Below are 20371 nucleotides of genomic sequence, written 5' to 3' on the forward strand. Positions count from 1 at the left end.
TTGTGCTTTCAAGTACTCTCCGAGAAGTCCTGTCCAGGCGCTATTTTTCTATTTCCCCCAAACACATGCATCACTCAGAGAAACATAGTTTCTCATTTTACATCCAGCCCAGACATAATTCATCCCCAAAAAAGGGGGAAAAAAGAGAAAAAGCAGTGATGGCTGTCATAGAAATAATCAAAACGGAGGCACTGCGTCTCTTCTGAATATTAATTCATCACTTAAAGATCCCTGCAGTGCATTTCATTGATTTGTTTGCTGTTGTGGTGTGAGCAATGGATGACTGAATTGTGCTGACCTGGCATTTCCTTAAGCTTTTCTATTAGGCCAATATTTTGACATGAAGGAGTGCAGGAGGGGGCATGTGGGGGGTGGTGGATGGCTTGGATCATTACACATCTTAACCACAAATGGCCATAAACAAGTCCAAAACGTGGCTTGGATGAGTAATTTACAGCCGCAATCTCATCAGGCATAAATCCTTATCTCTTGCTAACATATTGACAGGCAGAGGATAAACAATTTATCAGCCATTTGAATAAGTAATCTCCCCCAGCTCTGTTTTTGTGATATTTACAAATGCGCCTCCTCTTACTTGCTCCGCATGCTCACCTCGACTTCTTTCTCTCTCTCTCTCATATCTTTTGCCCCTAAACAGAAACCTGAGTAACAACAAGATCTCTCTGCTGAGGAACGGCTCCTTCTATGGCTTGGCTGCCCTGGAAAAGCTGTGAGTACTTAAATCAAGCACTCTTTAATGTTTTGTCCTCCCCAGAGTCCTAATAGCTGTCATCGCAGCAGCAGTATTGCACTGTAGCTGGGAAAAGGCAAACAGGGGACATGGTGGGAATTAGGAGATCCTTGTCAGGTTTTACCCTGCAGGAGGCTTGCCAGTGTGTTTTTTTTTCTTTTACCTTCCAGCCCTTGCGCTTAACCACAATTGCCACAGTAAATGTCCTAAAAGCGATAATATATAGCATCATATTAGGGACTAATGCAGTGTGAGATCAGGGTGCTCTGACAGTGTGACTGACTGTGGCGGGCTCATGCCGATGACTCTCGCACCATATGCAATCTCCCAGAGGGCTGTATTCATACAGCCTGATGATGAGCTCCATGATAGCTCCTCCTGTGTCCCCCCCTGAAGTCAGCTATTGATTGCTTTCACCTCCGTGCAGCCCGGTGATAGCTGCTTTTCTACCTGATGGTGACACAGACACTGGCTGATGAGGAAATCAGAAAGGGGCTGAAATCACACAGAGCGGATGGCTTGATAACTTGCTCTGTTCAGTCAGTCATTCCCAGAGGTATGTGCATGTGAAAGCACACATATTAAGCTCACCACTCACGCCAAAACACACACACACGCACACACAAACTACATCAGTGACTGCTGTGAATATTATTACAGTCAGTTTTGGCCCCCGTCTCCGCCGACTGCTGACTGACAGTTAAATTTAGATTGGAATAATGGCAGCGGTATAATTTTGCCTCTCTTTCACTTCTTTTTGGGTGGCTGTGTCGCCTGGTGACCTACAGGATGGTGTCACCTGTCTCTCCGGGCCTTATTAGTGCCATTAAATTGTCCGACTCTCTCTCCAGTTCCATTGGAGTGATGGAGATGATGATTGCGAGGCTTTTAAGGACATTCAGCCAAAGGTCTGTCGCACCTGACCTTTTGGAGCAGCAGTTTGCGTGGCCTATCCCTTCTTTCACCTCACTCCCTTGGTTCAGTCTTTCCATTCTTCCTGCCACATGCAGCATTTGGCAGAGATACGCCTGTTGCTGGAAGCTGATGCCAAACCAGGTAGCCTCAGTGAGTTGAAAGTGGCGGCCAGCTGTTCCCTCGTCTGGCACAGCCGACTGACTGCCTTCCTGTACGGCTGGCTGACTGAATGGATCTGAGGGTTGTGGAGAATTGGCAGCTGATTGACAAGCTTAATAAGGCATGTGTATATGTTTGCACCACTCTTGCTGCAGCTGCGCTCTCAATGTTCTTCAACAAACAGACCGTTTGGGGCAGGAATGGAAACTTGGATCCCACTGCAAGTTTTTTGTTTTTTTTAAATGAAACAGAAACTGATTTGCACATCTTTTCTTATTTAACGATGGCTCTAGATATGCAGATAATTTTAGTTTCATTCATTTTTATTCTGAGGCAATCTGTTTCCTTTCTAATTCAGTTTAGGCACAGACATAATAAAACAGACAAAATACTCTGTGAATGACAAACTGAAATCCAGCAAACATAGAAGGTGGAAGTTGGTAGAAGTTTTTAGTAGATTTGACGTTTTTTTCTCTATATGCAGTTGTTATGTCCTGTGGACCACTGAAATAAAAAAAAGTGCTTCAAAATAACCCCCTGCACTGCACGCCGGTCTTTGCTTTGGTGTTGGCTCAATAAACAATAACTGTCAAGAATAACTGTCACTTTTTCATCCCTTTTTAACCTCTCTGCCATAAAAGGCTGAGGGGGTAATATCGTCACACCACCAGGCGGGTGGGTGGCGTGACACCCAAGTTTGTGAATGTGAGAACTCAAGAACGAGGAGACGTGTGATTTTGAAATTCGTTCCATGGGTGCATCTACTAAAAGTCTGAGATGAGTTTGAATCTCAGTGAGGTTGACTTCAAGGTTAAGGTCAAGGTGAGAGTCCAAGTTTTCGGAAGATCTTGTGAACACCATAAATCGAGAAAGATGTCATGTATGATTTTCAAAGTGATACCATAGGTGTATCTACTAGGAGGCTGAGGGTAGCCTGGCAGCGTCCAGTAGTTTTTAAAATCGTGATTACATGAAACATTTCGCAGATTTTCATTTTAGTATGCGTGTGTTTGTGATATACTCTGCGTACAAATATATGGTACCAGATATATTATTGGCACAATAAGCACACAATTTAATAATTCATTGATGGAAGATCTATATACTGGTAAATTTACCAGAATACTGACTTATTAGATTATTTATTAGTTGTCAAATCTAAACAATATAAATTAGTAAAATGAAGAATATATTAAATAATATGTATACTGCAAAATTAATGATGAATTCATATAGAAGATTTAATACATGACAGGTTGTTTATAAAGTCTCTTATAATATGATGCTTATCCAAACATTGTGTTCTTATCCCCACAATGTTGCTGCCTGCTCTGCTGCAGTATTTTCTAAATTTTAAATGCTTTTATAGTGGCTTATTTCTTTGATCGATAATCAGCGGCCATTCAGCTGCACCAAAAAGTTTAAATATTTGCACTGACGGTTAAAATGCATAACAAACACAAAAACACACTCAACTGAACTATCAAATGTATAACTATATATGATTTGGGGATTTTGTATGAGATATTTGTATAAGTCATATGTATTTTAGCATTCACATTACCCCAGAACAGGGGTGTCCAACTCCAGGCCTCAAGGGCCGGTGTCCTGCATATTTTAGAGATCCCTGGATCAACACACCTGAATCAAATAATTACAAGACTCTGGAGAACTTCAAGACATGTTGAGGAGGTAATTTAGCCATTTAAATCACCTCTGTTGGATTACGGACACGTCTAAAACCTGCAGGACACCGGCCCTTGAGGCCTGGAGTTGGACACCCCTGCCCTAGGCAGTGTTTATGCAAAATTACATCAAGATTGGTCCACTCATCTAGGAGTAGCTAGAGAACATGCAAACATATATTGTATTATTTTCAGAATCTTAGTTTAGTGCACTTGCTCTTTTGGACAAGCAGAGCAGAAAAGACGAGCGTGAAAACTCGATGCACTCATATTTTTAGGTTTAGGCATCAGTTGAATGTTAATCAAATGTAGCACTTTTCATGAAAATCACTACAGTGGTTTTACAGGGGCGCTTGGGAAAGGTTAGGTGCTCTGGAGACAAGGTCTGAGGAAACATTTTAATAGTAATTTCACTCTGAACCAAATGAGCATTAACTTTTTCATCCGAGGTCATGGGGGAGCATTATTAGGCTTCCCAGTCCAATTCCGTGATGAGAGTATACTGTTTTGCTTGTAACTTACTAATCCTAGCTAGGGGCTGGACTCATATATATCATCATTATTGTTATCATCGTTGATGAATGATGGAATTTATACAGCACACTAAGCGACTTTATTAATCCCCCATAGAAGTCTCTTTTGATGTGATTTGCTTGCCCCTGTAGGCCAGATAGAGTCCTTTTAATGGAGGGCTCCTGTATTGTGGGTGATGCCCCCCCCCCCCCCCCATATGGACACCAGCCCACTGCCGTCAGCCAAACTGGGTCCCACAGGAGCAAAGCAGAAACAAAGCCCATCTCTGTTCTCTGGTCAGGACACTAAATCTAGCTTTTGCCACTTAATCATGTGTTTCCACCGCAGAAGGCCTCGCTGTGCGAAGGGTCTGTCTGAAAGCGACGAGGCTGGCATATCCTTCTCATACCGATTACACTCATGAGCAAATGTTTTTATAGAAAGATTGCACTTAATTTGGAACTATTGCGGACATTATAATATTCTATTTGCATTCTTTATGTAACATCTAGAGTCCAACGTAACAATCCAACAGCAACTACAGAAAATAAATGATTCCTTAATGATAAGGTCGAGATTCTTCGAGCACACTTCTGTTGGCTTCAAGCATGTTGTTGATTATAGGTGTCAGAGAGAGGAGTGGGTATTTTTGAGATCATGACAGTGGCTATGACAGCAGATTTATCCTTCGCAGACTGTCCAAATGTTTTCTTTACTGAAAGCAGAGGATCTTTTTTTTTTTTTTTCGTCTATTTGACCAAACATTATTTGTCTAGCCCTGAGGTGTTTAGAGGCAGGCCGTCAGACTGAGCGGACCACGGCTCAGGCCGGAGACAGTATCAGAATTCAGAGTAGCATCTGCAATTGCTCATCCTGAAAAGTGGATGTCAGAGGTGTGAGGCAGCGTCGTTTAAAAAGTTTCGCGAGTCCTGTTGTTCATACTGACAAAGTGACGTTTATTCAGTCTTCCCTGTGAACGCCTCTCCTTGGGAGGTGATTGATGATGGAGTGGCAAGGTCGCTGAAGGACACATCGCCCCGGCCGGTTGTGCATAAGAATGTGCGGCCGGGTAAAGTCCAGGGCTCCGAGTGAGGAGTGCAGGTCGGGAAATGCTCGATGATTATGCGATCATAAACCAGACTGACCCTGACGTTTTCCTGCAAGGGTTAAAGGTTAAAAGAAGGGACAGCTGAAAAAATGAGAGCATTATTAGAATTCTTACAGTCCACATGCAGTTTAAAGGGGAAAAAAGCCTAAGATTACATGTGTTAGTGTAAAAGAAAAAGAAAGAAAATCAAATATTCAAATGAACCTTTCCATTACTGATTGACAATTGAATAAGTTCATTTTGTTTCCTCATTAAGAACAATTAATAGATGGAGTGAAGCCATCTGATTAAAGACTCAGAACACATTTTTAGGTAGTGCCACAGCTACTTGTTCAATCTATTTCAATTTGTTAACCATTTATGTGTAATTATTACCAACTTAACTCATAATTGTATTTATCCTCCTTCGGTATGCGCTCTAGTTTTCATGTAAGACAACACTGCAGGTGAACTTGGGCTTGCTAGTGCAGTGTTAGCTTGCTTTACATTTTCCAGATTTCCCCGTATCACACAAAAGCATTGCTATAACCCCCTCAACCCCCTTTGTTTACCTAAGACGTGGAGTATGATCAAGCCTTAAATGGATCAAAGTGCACGCTTGAAATATGAATGCTTTTATTGTTACTTTAAAGGAGATCATTGCTGGGTCGCAGCTGAGGTAAAACATGTGAGGAGCATGGGTGTGACTGACTCACTGACCAAGTTTGGAGAAACAGAGGGGGAGACAGAAGAACAATCCGTCTCCCGCTCTGTTTTGGTAATCACAAATAACTGTCTCCCACGATTAAAACAAGCAGCAGATGAGGAGCGTAGACTTTCAGCACAGACTGGTTATAATATTCAGGTGTAACGTGGGAGTGTTGGGAGTTGTTGTTTGCTTTGTTGTGCTAAACCAGCAAGCAAGAGGGCATCAAAAGCGTCTCTTAAAAGAACTTCACACTCTCTTTGACCTTTTGTTTTGTTCTAATAGAAATCTCTCACACTGATGAGAGGGGTAGTTCCAAAATTGGATACCGACGCTGAGCTGTTAACAAAGAAATTTTCTTCACATTTCTGGAATCCTTAGAAGCATTTCCCCCAATCTGCTGCTTTTGTGCAACTCTTTTAATTTTAAGTGTTGCTTGACTAAAGGTTATTTTTTTGCAAATGTGACTGCTTTTACTGCTACTTTTCTTCTAGGTCAGAAGTGAAACCTGACAAATATTTCATTTGCACCGCCAATCGACCCGCTAGTGTTAGGATGCCTGGGTCGTCGACCCAGGGTTTTTGAGTTTGTTATTATTTATAATTTCTAGTTTTTGGTTTCTTTGAGTTCCGTCTTATGGCTTATGTCTCTGTCTTCTTTAGTTGCTCTGTCTCCCCTATCACCTGCATCCCCTTGTCTAGTTCACGTCTCTATGTATCCTTAGTTCCTATATCCCCGTGTTCAGTCAGTGTTTGTGTCTGCCCTGGTCCCACGTCTCTGTTCCCTCTGTAGTGCCTGCATGTGAGTCTATGTTATGTGTTTCCTGTTTTACTTTGAAGGTCTCTGTCTTAGTGTGTTCAGTTTACGCTTCCTTTTGTCTCGTCAGTTCTGATTTTCCCCAGCTGTATTTCCCTCCTGTTATTCATTCCCTGATTACTCCCTCTGTGTATTTAAGCCCTGTGTTTCTCTGTGTCCGTGTCGCGATCTACCATTTTCTTAGCTGTGTGTTCTGTCATTTCTCTAGTTTAAGTTTGTTTTGAGTTTTTTTTAGTTTTGTTATATTTTGAGTATTAAATTAAAGCCTTTTTTGAGTTCACGTCTGTCTCCGGAGTCTGCACCTTGGGTCCTATTCCTGCCTGCACACAGCCTCACCTAACAGCTAGGAAGGAGCCTGCACTCCATCAGTGCTTGAGAAATATTAAACTTTTCCCCCCAAAAACAAATATATTCGCAGTTCATACAGATTATTTTTAGATTTACATGGGTCTACGGTTACTGTTTGAATAATTCGAATAAGAAGGTTGAATAATTAATTTGTGCCCACAGGTGCTGTGGTGCCTACTGTATGTAATATTTTATAATGCAAACACACACAGGGAAGTCCACCGTTTTAAGCTCTGGCAACGGTAGCTAGAAGCCTGTCACAATGCATACACATTCACTCTGTTTAATTGGACTGAACTGTCTGACTGTCTGCCTTTTTCCCCTTCTCAGTAAGCTTTCAACACGCATTTATTTACAATTCAATAGGTGGTTATCTGTCTCAGTGAGTGTTTGTTATAATTCAGTGGATGTGACCAGGCCTTCCCTCAAAGCACCTGCAAACTCACCCATGAATATTTAACATGTGAATAAATGGTTTTAATAAACACCATCCACATTACAATCAGGTCTGGTGCCAATATACTGTAGTTTAGCATTTAGTCAAGTTAATGACAGAGCCAGTTAGAGTTTTCATGGGGACAGCCTTTCATCCAGGTTTAGGTTTAGGGAAGGCTGGAGCCTAGTCTGGTTGAGATAAGGGGAAAGGCAGGGTACATATTGACACAGTTCAGTACCCACAATTATTGCAATTTTTTGTTATTTTGCAACATGCAAAGTTTTGCAACTGAATGGGGTCGGTTACATAAATAGTTGAAAATCACACCTCTGTTGTTGTCTGCATACACCGAAATTCACAGAAATATAACTATTAATGTAATAGTTATACAGAAATAGTTATATTTCTGTATAACTATTACATTTGCGTTCAGCAATCTTCATGTTCTTTGAGTTGAGTCCTCTCGAACTGGACTCACTGACAAAGACTGATGGCAACATGTTGGCGACCTTACACAATCTGTCTAACAGCCAATTAAACAAAAGTTTGCTCGGGTAACTTTATGTCAGGATGATGTTGCATGAGAGGAGTCCTCTTGTTCATAGTATTTCTAAAGTGTTTCTATAAAATGTTGATACTTGGTGTCCCTGCATTGATACAATACCACCACACAATTTGTCGTAACACTCAGACTGGACTCATTTGAGGCTAGATGTTGCTATCTTCTCCTCTCAGATTACAACATCACAAAAAAATAAGCGTAATCCACAAAATTGTCATCGAAATTATATCAGAAATTTGTTATTTTTTTAAACACACGCTTGAGTGTGTGATTTGATCTGAGGTGGATATTTTTACACAGCCATATAAGGGAGGAGAGGGTGACTCTGAAGGCGGGATGTAGATAGAAAAGGTAAAAGAAACAGTATAATTTTTTTTATCTGATATTTTTTAATTTGCTAAAAAAAAAAGGGTAAGTGGCGACAATCCTCTGGAAACCATGAATTTGGTTTTTATGTGGCAATTCATCCAACAGTTGCTAAGATATGTTCAAGTCCATAGATCCATTTTCTTAACTGCATATTAAATTCAAGGTCATAGGGATGCTTAAGCATAACCCAGCTGCCATAGGACAGGAGGCAGGTCCATCTCCACAGGTTTACCACAGAGAGACAGACAATCATTCACATCTACAATTTAGAGTCACTAATTGACCAAACATCTTTGGACTTTTAAAGGAAGCCAGAATGCCTGGAAAAACCCATCCAGGCACAGGGAGGAGATGAAAACACAGAAACGCCCCAGAACCTTCTTGCAGTAAGGCAAGAGTACTAACTACTGCTCCACCAATACAAAACCAGTTGGAATCACCTTAACAAGCAGCCAGTTTTAGTTTATTACTGATCTAAGAGAAATAATACCAACTGAATATCTAGTCTTTTATACCCTCTCAGTTCTCAGAGTTCTTTCTTAGTTAAGGAAACTCCTCTTTTGTTACCTGTCAGCCTCTATCATCACTTTGTTTACCTACTCTGACAGTGGGGAGTTTTCTACAGTTATGGTTCAGTCACACTAGGATAAAAATAGGACAGCAACCTCCTTGAGACTTGAATAAAAAACACTGGTTGCAGAGAGAATGCACTGAATTTTTTCAGATTGGGTGACTTTCTGCTAGCAGCTGCAGCAAACAACTGATCGCCGAGATGATGAACGTGTAACACACTTAACTTCTGCATGACCACTTTCAATTGCAAGACAGTTACACAAATCACCTGGTGGGATGCAACCGGTCTCCAAATATTTGCAGTACCACAAACTGAACGCAGTCACTATCAGACAGATCAGACAGTCTGCACTGATGAGCGCAATTCGCCTGCGACACATCACTGTGCAAGACAGAACTCGAATGGTTGTAATGTTTTATTGCTATATTAAACCGAGGTTTCTGGACACCTATGTGACTTTGCAGTTAAACTGCCATCCTGCAAATCAAATCAAATCAAATCACTTTTATTGTCACATCACATGTGCAGGTACATTGGTACAGCACATGTGAGTGAAATTCTTGTGTGCGAGCTTCACAAGCAACAGAGTTGTGCAAAATACAATAATGTAAACAAGCAAAATACAAGAATGGCTACATCTGAAACTAATAAATATATGTACAATATATAATAGTATATGCATTTCTGGATGTGTATACTAAATATTTTTCTACGTGTGTGCGTGTGTGTGTGTGTGTACATATTTTACAAATTAAATAGAGTAAACAATAAATAAAATATATAAAAATATACAGAGTTGAGACATGTGCAAAACAGTGGTATTAATGTGCAGTATGTAGTGCATAATGTTGAAGTTCCAGTAGTGGAGGTGAGGTGTCTATGACGTGTTGAGCAGTCTGATGGCCTGATGGAGAAAGCTGTCTCTCAGTCTGCTGGTACAGGACCGGATGCTGCAGAACCTCCTTCCTGATGGAAGCAGTCTGAACAGTTTATGGCTGGGGTGACTGGAGTCCTTGATGATCCTCCCCGCTTTCCTCAGGCAGCGCTTCCTGTAGATGTCTTGGAGGGAGGGAAGCTCACCTCCAATTATCCGTTCAGAGCACCGCACTACTCGCTGGAGAGCTTTGCAGTTGTAGGCGGTGCTGTTGCCATACCAGGTGGTGATGCATCCAGTGAGGATGCTCTCAATGGCACAGTGATAGAAGGTCCTGAGGATGCGGGGGCTCATGCCGAATCTTTTCAGTCTCCTGAGAAAGAAGAGGCGCTGCTGCGCCTTCTTCACTGTTTTGTTTGTGTGTACTGACCACGTAAGATCCTCAGCCAGATGTACACCAAGGAACCGGAAGCTGCTCACTCTCTCCACAGCAGCGCCGTTGATGGTGATGGGGGTGTGTACTTCTCTGCACCTCCGGAAGTCCACTATCAACTCCTTTGTCTTTGCGACGTTGAGGGTGAGATGGTTGTCTTGACACCAGTGGGTCAGGACGCTGACCTCCTCCCTGTAAGCCGTCTCATCACTGTTGGTGATAAGACCCACCACTGTAGTGTCGTCCGCAAACTTCACAATGATGTTGGAGTTGTTAGTGGCTGTGCAGTCAAAGGTTTAGAGTGAGTACAGGAGAGGGCTCAGTACACACCCCTGTGGAGCACCAGTGTTCAGTGTGATGGGGGATGAGGTGATGCTGCCCAGTCTGACCACCTGGCGTCTGTCAGACAGGAAGCTAAGGATCCAGCTGCAGAGGGAGCTGCTCAGTCCTAGATCCTGCAGTTTCCTGTCCAGCTTCGAGGGAACGATGGTATTGAATGCTGAGCTGTAATCTACAAACAGCATTCTCACATACGTGTCTCTCTTCTCCAGGTGTGACAGGGCAGTGTGTAGTGTCAGGGCTATGGCATCATCAGTGGACCTGTTGTGGCGGTATGTGAACTGTAGAGGGTCCAGTGAGTCGGGTAGTGCAGAGCAGATGAAGTCCCTGACCAGCTTCTCGAAGCATTTGCTTACGATGGGGGTCAGGGCTACAGGTCGCCAGTCGTTCAATGAGGAGATGGTGGAGGATTTGGGTACAGGGACGATGGTGGCCATTTTGAAGCAGGCTGGGACTACAGACAGAGAGAGGGAAAGGTTGAAGATGTGTGTGAAGACTCCAGCCAGCTGAGCCGCGCATGACCTGAGGACGCGGCCGGGAATCCCGTCCGGACCTGTAGCTTTGCGCGCGTTCACCTTCCTGAAGCACCTCCGCACATCCTCCTCAGACACAGTGTGCGCACTGACGTCATCCGCGGTGCACACACTGTCCGGTCTCATGGTGTTCGCTGTGTCGAATCTAGCGTAGAATACGTTTAGATCCTCACACAGAGAGGCCGTGGTCTGCGGTGTGCTGGTTTTCCCTCTAAAGTCTGCGATCGTGTTTAGTCCCTGCCACATACTCCGAGGGTTGTCAAACTGTTGCTCCACCCTGTCCCTGTACTCACGTTTGGCTGCTTTGATCGTCTTCCGGAAGTGGTAATGTGCATGTTTGTAGTCCGATGTGTTGATGCAGCTACTGCATCACTGTTTGTGGAGGCATTTCAGTTCCAGATCTATGAGGATCTGGCTGGACTCTGAATGTAAGTAATTTCTGTGTATGTATACACACTAGATTTGCTTCATATGGCAACATTTATTCATAAACAGGTTGCATGTAATTGTTAATGTGGCCCCATTCAGTCACAAACTGATAGCAGACTGACCCCGTCTTATTGCCGTTTTATTGCTTGGCACACTTATTCACTCACACTAACATGACACACAAAGCAACCATTTCAAAGGCAACAAACTTGTAAGTTAATTATACATGGTGTCAATACTTTCCCCTAGTGTGACGGCAGCGTTACTCTGGTCGTTCCACTGGCCACCACTGTAGCTACATGGGGAGAGTGATCAACAAAACTGGGATGCTCTTTCTGTTTTGGTTGAGCAATGAGGCCTTTATTTTTCTGCAAGATATTGTAGCTGATGGCAGACTGATTTGAATGGTGAAAATGAGTTTTAGTAGGAAGCAGTCAAAATGCAGGTGTTCTCATTATCCTAAGACCACTGGACTGTACAGCTGAGACTTCTATTACTAAGTGAAGATAAGTGAAAGAAAAAAAATCTGCTTGAACGTTTGGGAATCACTAAAATACAGTGTGCACAGCATTTTGAAATCCTTTGAACAGTTGTTTATTTATTTATTTCATTTTTTGGAATAAAATCGATGAAAAGGTTATAGAGTTATCCAAGTTGGTGCACTGTTAGTTAAACCATTAAACCATTTTTAACTCTACCCCATCCAGTCTTGCCTGCAGCATTATGTGTGGGAGTGCAGTATCTTTGTATCGTCACTATTCTGAATATTAGTCTTCTGTTCTCTAAAACCAAGATGGCCTCGGATTCACAAATGCTGAGACAATACCGCGCCACTGAGAAATACGATGCAAGTTCAGTTAATGAAAGCACCTTGTGGTCTCATTTCATTAACTGTGCACACAATCGAATACGTCATGCGGCATCACTTTCCATTTGGACGAGTGCCCGAGTAGCCATAGGAGGCTGCAGTTTTATTTGCTTATGTACTTCAAGTAGAATTTGACTTTCAGTGAAACTGATGGCGCTCTGATAATTCAATCAACACTGAGATTTATTTATTGGAACTACGCATGATTAAATAGGGCTTGCTTTTAAAGAGAAGGCAGTATTGTGTCTGGAGCATGTGTGTGGTGTGTTCTGCATGTGGAGATTTATCACAGCGACTGAATGCCTGTGCATGCTTCTTTATTAATGTAACAGTGCGGTGCGGTAATCATTTGGATTCGTGGAGGAATCCACCCATTAGCGTCACATTGCAAACAGGCTGCTCTCCTCGGGATCACGCGCGTCAGGAGAACCTGAGCTGCCTAACATATACAGTCCAGTTTAAATTAATTGGGAAGCACTTCAGTAGCTTTTCAAACGTTAACCACAAATGGTGGAGTTTAAACTTAGGGTCGCTACTGCTACTCAAACAGGCAGGAGGGGAGTAGAAAATGGTTATTGTTTAAACACTCGTCTCATTTGAGCTACTCCAGCTGTATCTACAGCGGCTATGTGGGGCAAGTCTCCCAAAGGTAGTTATCATTTGTTTGTGTGTCTTTGTGTGTGTGTGTGTGTGTGTGTGTGTGTGTGTGTGTGTGCACGCGTCATAAATACTCAATAGTGGCCAGAGCTTTTGTTTACCTCAGCTGAAGAGAGAAGTGGGCTTTTATTTGAGTCGGGCTACTATCAGACTCACCACTTATATTCGATTTCCCCTTAAATATATTCTATAAGTATATTTAATGTGCTGAAGCTACTCCTTTTTTTCACATTTTCTCCACTTTGCTGTTATATGCCGCCACTGTGTCCTGTTACTTTAGATTCAGAGCTTAGAGCCTGAGGTGGCATAATCTCTTTTCTTCCTTAGAAAGCATTTGCTGAAAAACTGCAACTGTTTACGCAGGAAGTGTGGAGCTTTTTTTGTCAGTATACACTAATATGTAGATTAAACCAGTGTGAGATATTTTCCTTTCTACATTACAGCCATAATGTAGATTTTACTGAGTTTACAATATAAGTTATTATAATTGTATTAGCTGTATTTTGTGTGGTTTCTCATTATGCTTGTACACATTTTCTTTATGTTCATAGTGCCCGTTTGAACAGGTCTCTGCTGCTGGTCACTTGCCTCACAGCTAGTTTTACAGAATTATGGAAGTTAATGAAGGTTTCCTAACTGGTGAGTTGCTGGCCAAAGTTGCCTCACTGTGAGTGGATCTTGGATGGGTTACAAACATATGGCTTGACTTTGTCAAAAAAGAAAAAAAGGTCTGAGTGTTGGTTCTTGCTGTGTGCTGGATTAGTTTTTCCACTATCAGAGACAGAAAAGAAACAAGTTCACCTCCTAATCTAAGTCACAAATGACATGGAATATTTGGCACAGATGAGACAATGACAAAGAACGTTTCTTTTCAATCAGATTAAAAAAAATATATATAAATTTATTACCAGGCTTAGGTACAATTATTTTAGAAAAATGTTTGAATCCTGCAGGGAGATCCTAAGTTGGACTGACCTGAATATTACATGCAGAGCTTATAATTCCTCCATAAAGCTCTGGAGCTGTACACAAGTCCATATTTTTCCCTACATGTAAAGTCTAGTAAACATTGTATTGGACTAAATATTAGCTCTAAAAGGTACAAATAAGTTTTATTTGATTTTAAGATGCAATGAAAAGAAACTACTTGTGTTCAGCCCAGTACTAAAGAAAATGAGGTAATACATTAATTTAACAGATAAATCATTTCCTTATTTATTCAAGTTGACTGAAAAACAGATAATATACTCTGACAGGGTGCAGCGGTTCATCAAGACTTCAGGGTAGAACTGGCCTACCTTGAGTCCAGAGCTTTCAGCAACTGAAAGCATTTGGCACATCATGAAATGAGAACTATGACAAAGAACATCCTGGACTGCTGAGAAGCTTTAATCCTATATTAGGCAACCGTCGGGCAGTATTTGTCTTCCAAAAGTCGAGTGGCTGCTCTCATTAAATCTCAGATGTTAATGGAGTGTTGTTAACAGAAGAAGGGATGCTACACCGTGGTAAACATGTTGCTGCCATCAAACTGAAGACGAGCTAATAGTTCTTTTTTTAAATGTCTCTTTTTCTCAGTTTAAAGATTTGAGATGTTTTCTTCTTTGAATGAAATATGTGTTTATGATATTGTCAAATAACTGCATTCTCTTTTTAATTTACATTTTACACAGTGTCCCAACTTTTTCAGCATTGGTTATGTATTTTGAATGTGAAATCTCTACATTTGTGGTTTGCTTTGCAAAACCGTGGCCAGGCAGTCACTGATAGGTCACTGCATCTGCATGACTGGAGCTTTAGCAATTTCATAGTGACGGCCACCAATTTCTAGCAACCACTTGCACCCAGTTGTGGAATACTCATTTTTCCGTAGTTGCCAGTAGTTGCCAGGCGATCTTTAACCAGTTCTCTGGGCCTACGTGACTGAGCCTTGGTGAGAAACAAATGCTTTATTTTGGTGATAAATCTGGGGTACCTTCATTCAGATTAGATTAGATTAGATTAGATAGAACTTTATTAATCCCTCGGGTGGGTTCCTCTGGGAAATTCGATTTCCAAAAAAGCACAGCACCGACAGAAGTTACAGAGTTACAGAATATTATATATATATATATATATAATACACACACACACACACACACACACACACACACACACACACACACACACATATATATATATATATATATATATATATATATATATATATATATATATATATATATAATACAGAGACAATATAAATAAAATATACGAAGGGGATAAATAGAATAAATAGGAATAAAAATAAAAATACAAGTGAATTGCACATTTCAAGTATTGAGTCTATTGCACCGTTGACTATTTACAAAAGTATTGCACAAAAGGTATTGCACAGTGAGGTGAAGAGGCACTACAGCTTAGTTGTTCCCCCCTCCAGTGTGTGTTGATTTTTTCCCCTCCAACTCCTAAACCCCTAAGCCCTAAACAGGATAAGCAGCTAAGAGAATAGATGGATGGAAAATAACCTTGAATGAAACTTAAGCTCTTCGATGTGTCGACTTTACTATAATGACTGAGAGCGAATGTAAATCAAGCCGCTGGGAACCAGTGATGTAAGTGACAGTAAACTCAGCAGGGGTCTCAAAGCTTGTAGCAGGGAAATTACCTTGGCAAAATTAGGAATGCTAAAAACAGGGTAGAAGACATTATTGCATTTTTTCAGGGTCCTTAACCAACAACTACAAATCCTTCAAGCTTTACACTATGATGAATGAGGACATTATGTCAGGCTGTTAATCACAGAAAAGGATGCAAAACTCAATTTCAAATAACTTCCTCTGATTGTTCTGACTTTTGGCATCCATTCTGTTGCATTATGTAGCAGACTCCACCCATCCTGAGCCAGTTAATGACACAGAATCATAATTTATAACATTTATTTGCAGATATTTGTTATCTCAGGCCTGGTGACCTTAAAAGGTTTTGCCTGTATTGTCATCTATGGCTTTAAACGTGACTGTATACAGGAAACCACTAACACAAACAGGGCCACAGCTGGCATGGTCTGTGAAACCAGGACTACAACATCATAACAGGACAATTATTCTCTTAATATCCAGAGGAAGTTCAGACACATGAGTACCTACTGTAGGAAATGTGTAATTACAAATCAGCCAATTGGTTGTTTTCTGTACTTTATTCAACTCAAATCACAGCAACAGTGATTTGCCTCAAGGTGCTTTAGATTATAAGGTAAAGACCCTGCAATAGTAGAAGGAAAACCCCCCAAATCAAATGAACTCCAGTGAACAAGCACTTGGCAACAGTGGAAAGGAAAAACTCCCAGTTGGGCCTGAGGGGAAGAAAACAGGACAAAAGAAACATTGTGAAAGAGAGCCAGAGATGAATAATAACTAATAATTAAGTGGAGAGTCATGGATAAAGACAAAGAGAGTGAAAAGAGGTGAGTGAAGAAGAAATACTCATGGGTAGGGATGGGTATCGTTTAGGTTTTATCCGATACCGGTGCCAAACCGGTACTTTTGAAACAGTGCCCGTGCTTAAACGGTGCTCAAACCGGTGCTTAAAGAATGGAGAACACTCATGTTTAGCTGTTTTTTTGTAAAAAGATAACAATGTTAGCCTTTTCTGCAGCTATGGGGCATATATGGTATCACTCTTGGCTGGAAGCAGTACTTAAACAATAGAAAAAACACAAACTTTGTCCAAAAACCTCTCATGTTTAACTGTTTTCCACTTTTTCTTTGGTCAATTTAGCCTTTTTGGCAAGGGTGAAGGGAGTATCTGCCATCAAACAAGAAGACAGCCGCATGTAGCTATGATGATGTTTGCTAGTTCACCTTACATGCATTAATGTAATAACGTGGTTAGCCTACTAAACGTAAATTACACGCGAACAACATTAAGCTACTCATGCAGAGAAGAACGGCTGCTGCTGCATCATCATCCGTCATCATTTCTGCTACACTGGCAGGGCTAGGGGCCAGGACTCTCCTCTTCGGGTTTTTGGGGGATGTTGCTAACTCCGGGTCCGATAACAGGCAACCCACCCGCAGTAGATGTGCACGGTGTGAGGTCTCGCAGCAAGCTATCAAATACGGCGCATTTCTCGGCTTTTAAAAAAAACGCTATGCGTCGCCAGGTGTTTCATTGGATTCCAGGTGTTACCTCCTTTGACAGTATCACAGTATCAGCTTAAAGCACTTGTTGCAGGCTGCTGAGTTTGCATATTTCGCTGTGAAGTACAGCCAGACTTTTGACCGCTTCGCCTTGGGCATTTTTAATCTGTAAAAGAACGTACGTACCTGGACCCGCCTACTATCCTCGGAAACGTAAAATGATTGGCTAGAATCTAAAGTGTATCACAGCTCAGGAAAAAAAAAGCACCGAAATAAAGCACCGAAATGTGCGCTGCTTTTCGGTCTGGTTACTACCGTTTATGACAGAACCGATACCGGTACCCATCCCTACTCACGGGAAGCCCCCAGCAGCCTAAGGGAAGGGTCAGGGTCACCTGATCCAGCCCTAGCTATAAGCTATATCATAAAGGCATAAACACTGAAGGCTCTGCCTCTAATTGTTTTAATTTAAATTAAAAGAATTAAAATTTAAATGCAATTCTTTTTTACTTTTAAAATTTATGACACTGGTTCTCAAATTCGGGTCCAAGACAGGAGTCAGCAAAATAATTTTCTCTCGATCATAAAAATGTGTTATATCCTGACTAAAATGAATATCTAGGTAGTAACCATTTATGACAGTCATCCATGTCCGTCATCCATCATCCACTTGCACACATGCCAGTATCATTTCCTAAATGTTGTCAGTACAAACAATGGCAGTAAGAAGCATAGTTTTGATAAAGCTTTATGTAGGATTATTATCACGTTGACCATCAGATCAACCTGCTGACATTGAAGGAGAGGTCAGAGGTCAAATGTGACATGATATTTTTAATCTTTATATGGTACTTTCTATGTGTTGACCATATACACCACACTTGTAATAATCATAGTTTCTAAGTTTTAATGCTTTTTGTCATTTTTGTCAAATTTCATCAGAATTCATTTGAAACTTTTTGAGGGATCCTGTTTACATATAATGACATGCTCGCACAGACGGACATACAAACATGCTACTAAAAACATTACCTCCTTGGTGGAGGTAACAAGTGTAATTTCATTCAGTAAGTTGATGGGTCATTAAAATAACAGCAGGAATATTTTGCACCTATTAGCCAGTTAGGTAGCTGGTGAGAACAGGCAAAACTTTTACCTAGTCCACATCATCAAGTGATGACTGACCCATGCCAGGTTAATTAAGAAACTATGCAGGTGGTAATGTTGTATTTAGTTTTAGTGACAATACCATAAGAAGACCAAAGTGCACCACTGGACTAGAAAATTAGACACTTGAAAAGTCATAATGCTGTCAAGCTGAATCCAAATGCAATAAGATTACCCTCAGAAGTATATAATTGATATAAGCATGATTTAAAGAGCATTTTTGTGTTTAACACTATGAATTAGAAATATCTCTCTGAAATATGCAGTTTTTACAGTGAGATTCGATCCAGTGGCATAAGAGTATTTATTGTGGTAAGATGGTATATGATACTATGTATATCGGACCAGCTCTCCCTGTTCCTCACACCTAGGTATTCACCACTCATCCAACGTGTGAAACCTGCTGTGAGGACAATTAAAGTGTGGCCAGAGGGGACAGACGCAGTGCTCCAGGACAGATTTAAAAACACAGACTGGAATATGTTCACCCACACAGACCTGGACCAGTACGCCTCATCTGTACTGGATTACATCTCCAAAACCACAGACAGTGTCACCACCCAGAAACGGATCACCATGTACCCCAACCAGAAGCCTTGGATGAACCGGGATGTTCGTCTCCTCCTGAAGGCCCGCAACACTGCCTTTAGGTCAGGAGATGCACACGCCTACAGTACAGCCAGGGCTAATCTAAAGAAGGGCATCAAAAAAGCCAAACACCATTACAAAAAGAAGGTAGAAGAACACTTCTCCAACTCCAACCCCCGACGCATGTGGCAAGGACTCCAGACCGTCACAGACTACAGGACCACCAAACCCTCCCCCGCATCCTCTGATGTCTCCTTCCTCAACGAGCTCAACAACTTTTATGCTCGTTTTGAGCGAGGGAACCCCACAACCACAACCAAAGCAGACATGACGCCAGACCACCAACCTATGACTCTCTCCCCCACCGATGTAGGAGCGGTGCTGAGCAGGATCAATGTCCACAAGGCTGCAGGCCCTGATGGCATCCCCGGGCGTGTTCTCAGAGCGTGTTCTGGGGAGCTTGCAGGAGTGCTCACAGACATATTCAATCTGTCCTTGGCCCACGCTGTGGTACCGGCCTGCTTCAAATCCACCTCCATCGTCCCGATACCCAAAAACTCCAACCCATCTTGCCTCAATGATTACCGCCCAGTAGCACTCACCCCCATCATCACTAAGTGCTTAGAGCGACTGGTCCTAGCACACTTCAAATCCTGTCTCCCCCCCACCCTGGACCCCCACCAATTCGCATACCGCCGGAACAGGAGCACAGAGGATGCGGTCTCCATCGCAATGCACTCTGTCCTCTCACACCTGGACAACAACAACACCTACGCCAGAATGCTGTTTATAGACTTCAGTTCAGCGTTCAATACAATCCACCCCTCACAACTCATCAGGAAACTGACAGACCTGGGCATCAGTTCCCTCATCTGCAAATGGTTACTGGACTTCCTGACCAACCGCCCCCAACATGTCCGGCTGGATAACCGCTGCTCATCTACCATCACAATGAACACCGGTGTACCACAAGGCTGTGTGATGAGCCCTTTCCTCTACTCCCTCTTCACCCACGACTGCAGACCTGCTGATGGTTCCAACACCATCATTAAGTTTGCAGATGACACCACGGTGATTGGCCTCATCAGTGACAACGATGAGGCCGCCTACAGGGAGGAGGTGGATCGTCTGGCTGAGTGGTGCGACAGAAACAACCTGCTGCTTAACACCGAGAAGACCAAGGAGCTCATCGTGGACTACAGGAGGAATGCTGACCCACATCCACCCATCCACATTAAGGGGACGGCTGTGGAGCGTGTGAGCAGCTTCAAGTTCCTGGGAGTCCACATCTCCGAGGATCTCACCTGGACGACCAACTGCTCCAAGCTGGTCAAGAAGGCTCACCAGCGCCTCTTCTTCTTGAGGACTCTGAGGAAGAACCACCTGTCCTCAGACATCCTGGTGAACTTCTATCGCTGCACCATTGAGAGCATCCTGACCA

General features: G+C 42.2%; 1 protein-coding gene across 2 annotated transcripts in view; it reads left to right on the forward strand.

Moving 5' to 3' along the window:
• adgra1b (adhesion G protein-coupled receptor A1b) overlaps positions 1–20371 on the forward strand; it is a 192791-nt gene that overhangs the window by 24408 nt on the left and 148012 nt on the right. Inside the window, exon 2 of one of the 2 annotated variants that reach the window (XM_082556384.1) lies at positions 659–730. The exons of the other annotated variant lie outside the window; for it this stretch is intronic. Within the exon in view, the coding sequence (XP_082412510.1) occupies positions 659–730 (72 nt within the window). The remainder of the gene's footprint in view (positions 1–658; positions 731–20371) is intronic. 2 annotated transcript variants of the gene reach the window in all.

Source organism: Aulonocara stuartgranti (assembly GCF_965226115.1).
Source record: "Aulonocara stuartgranti genome assembly, chromosome: 13".
Classification (NCBI taxonomy): domain Eukaryota; kingdom Metazoa; phylum Chordata; class Actinopteri; order Cichliformes; family Cichlidae; genus Aulonocara; species Aulonocara stuartgranti.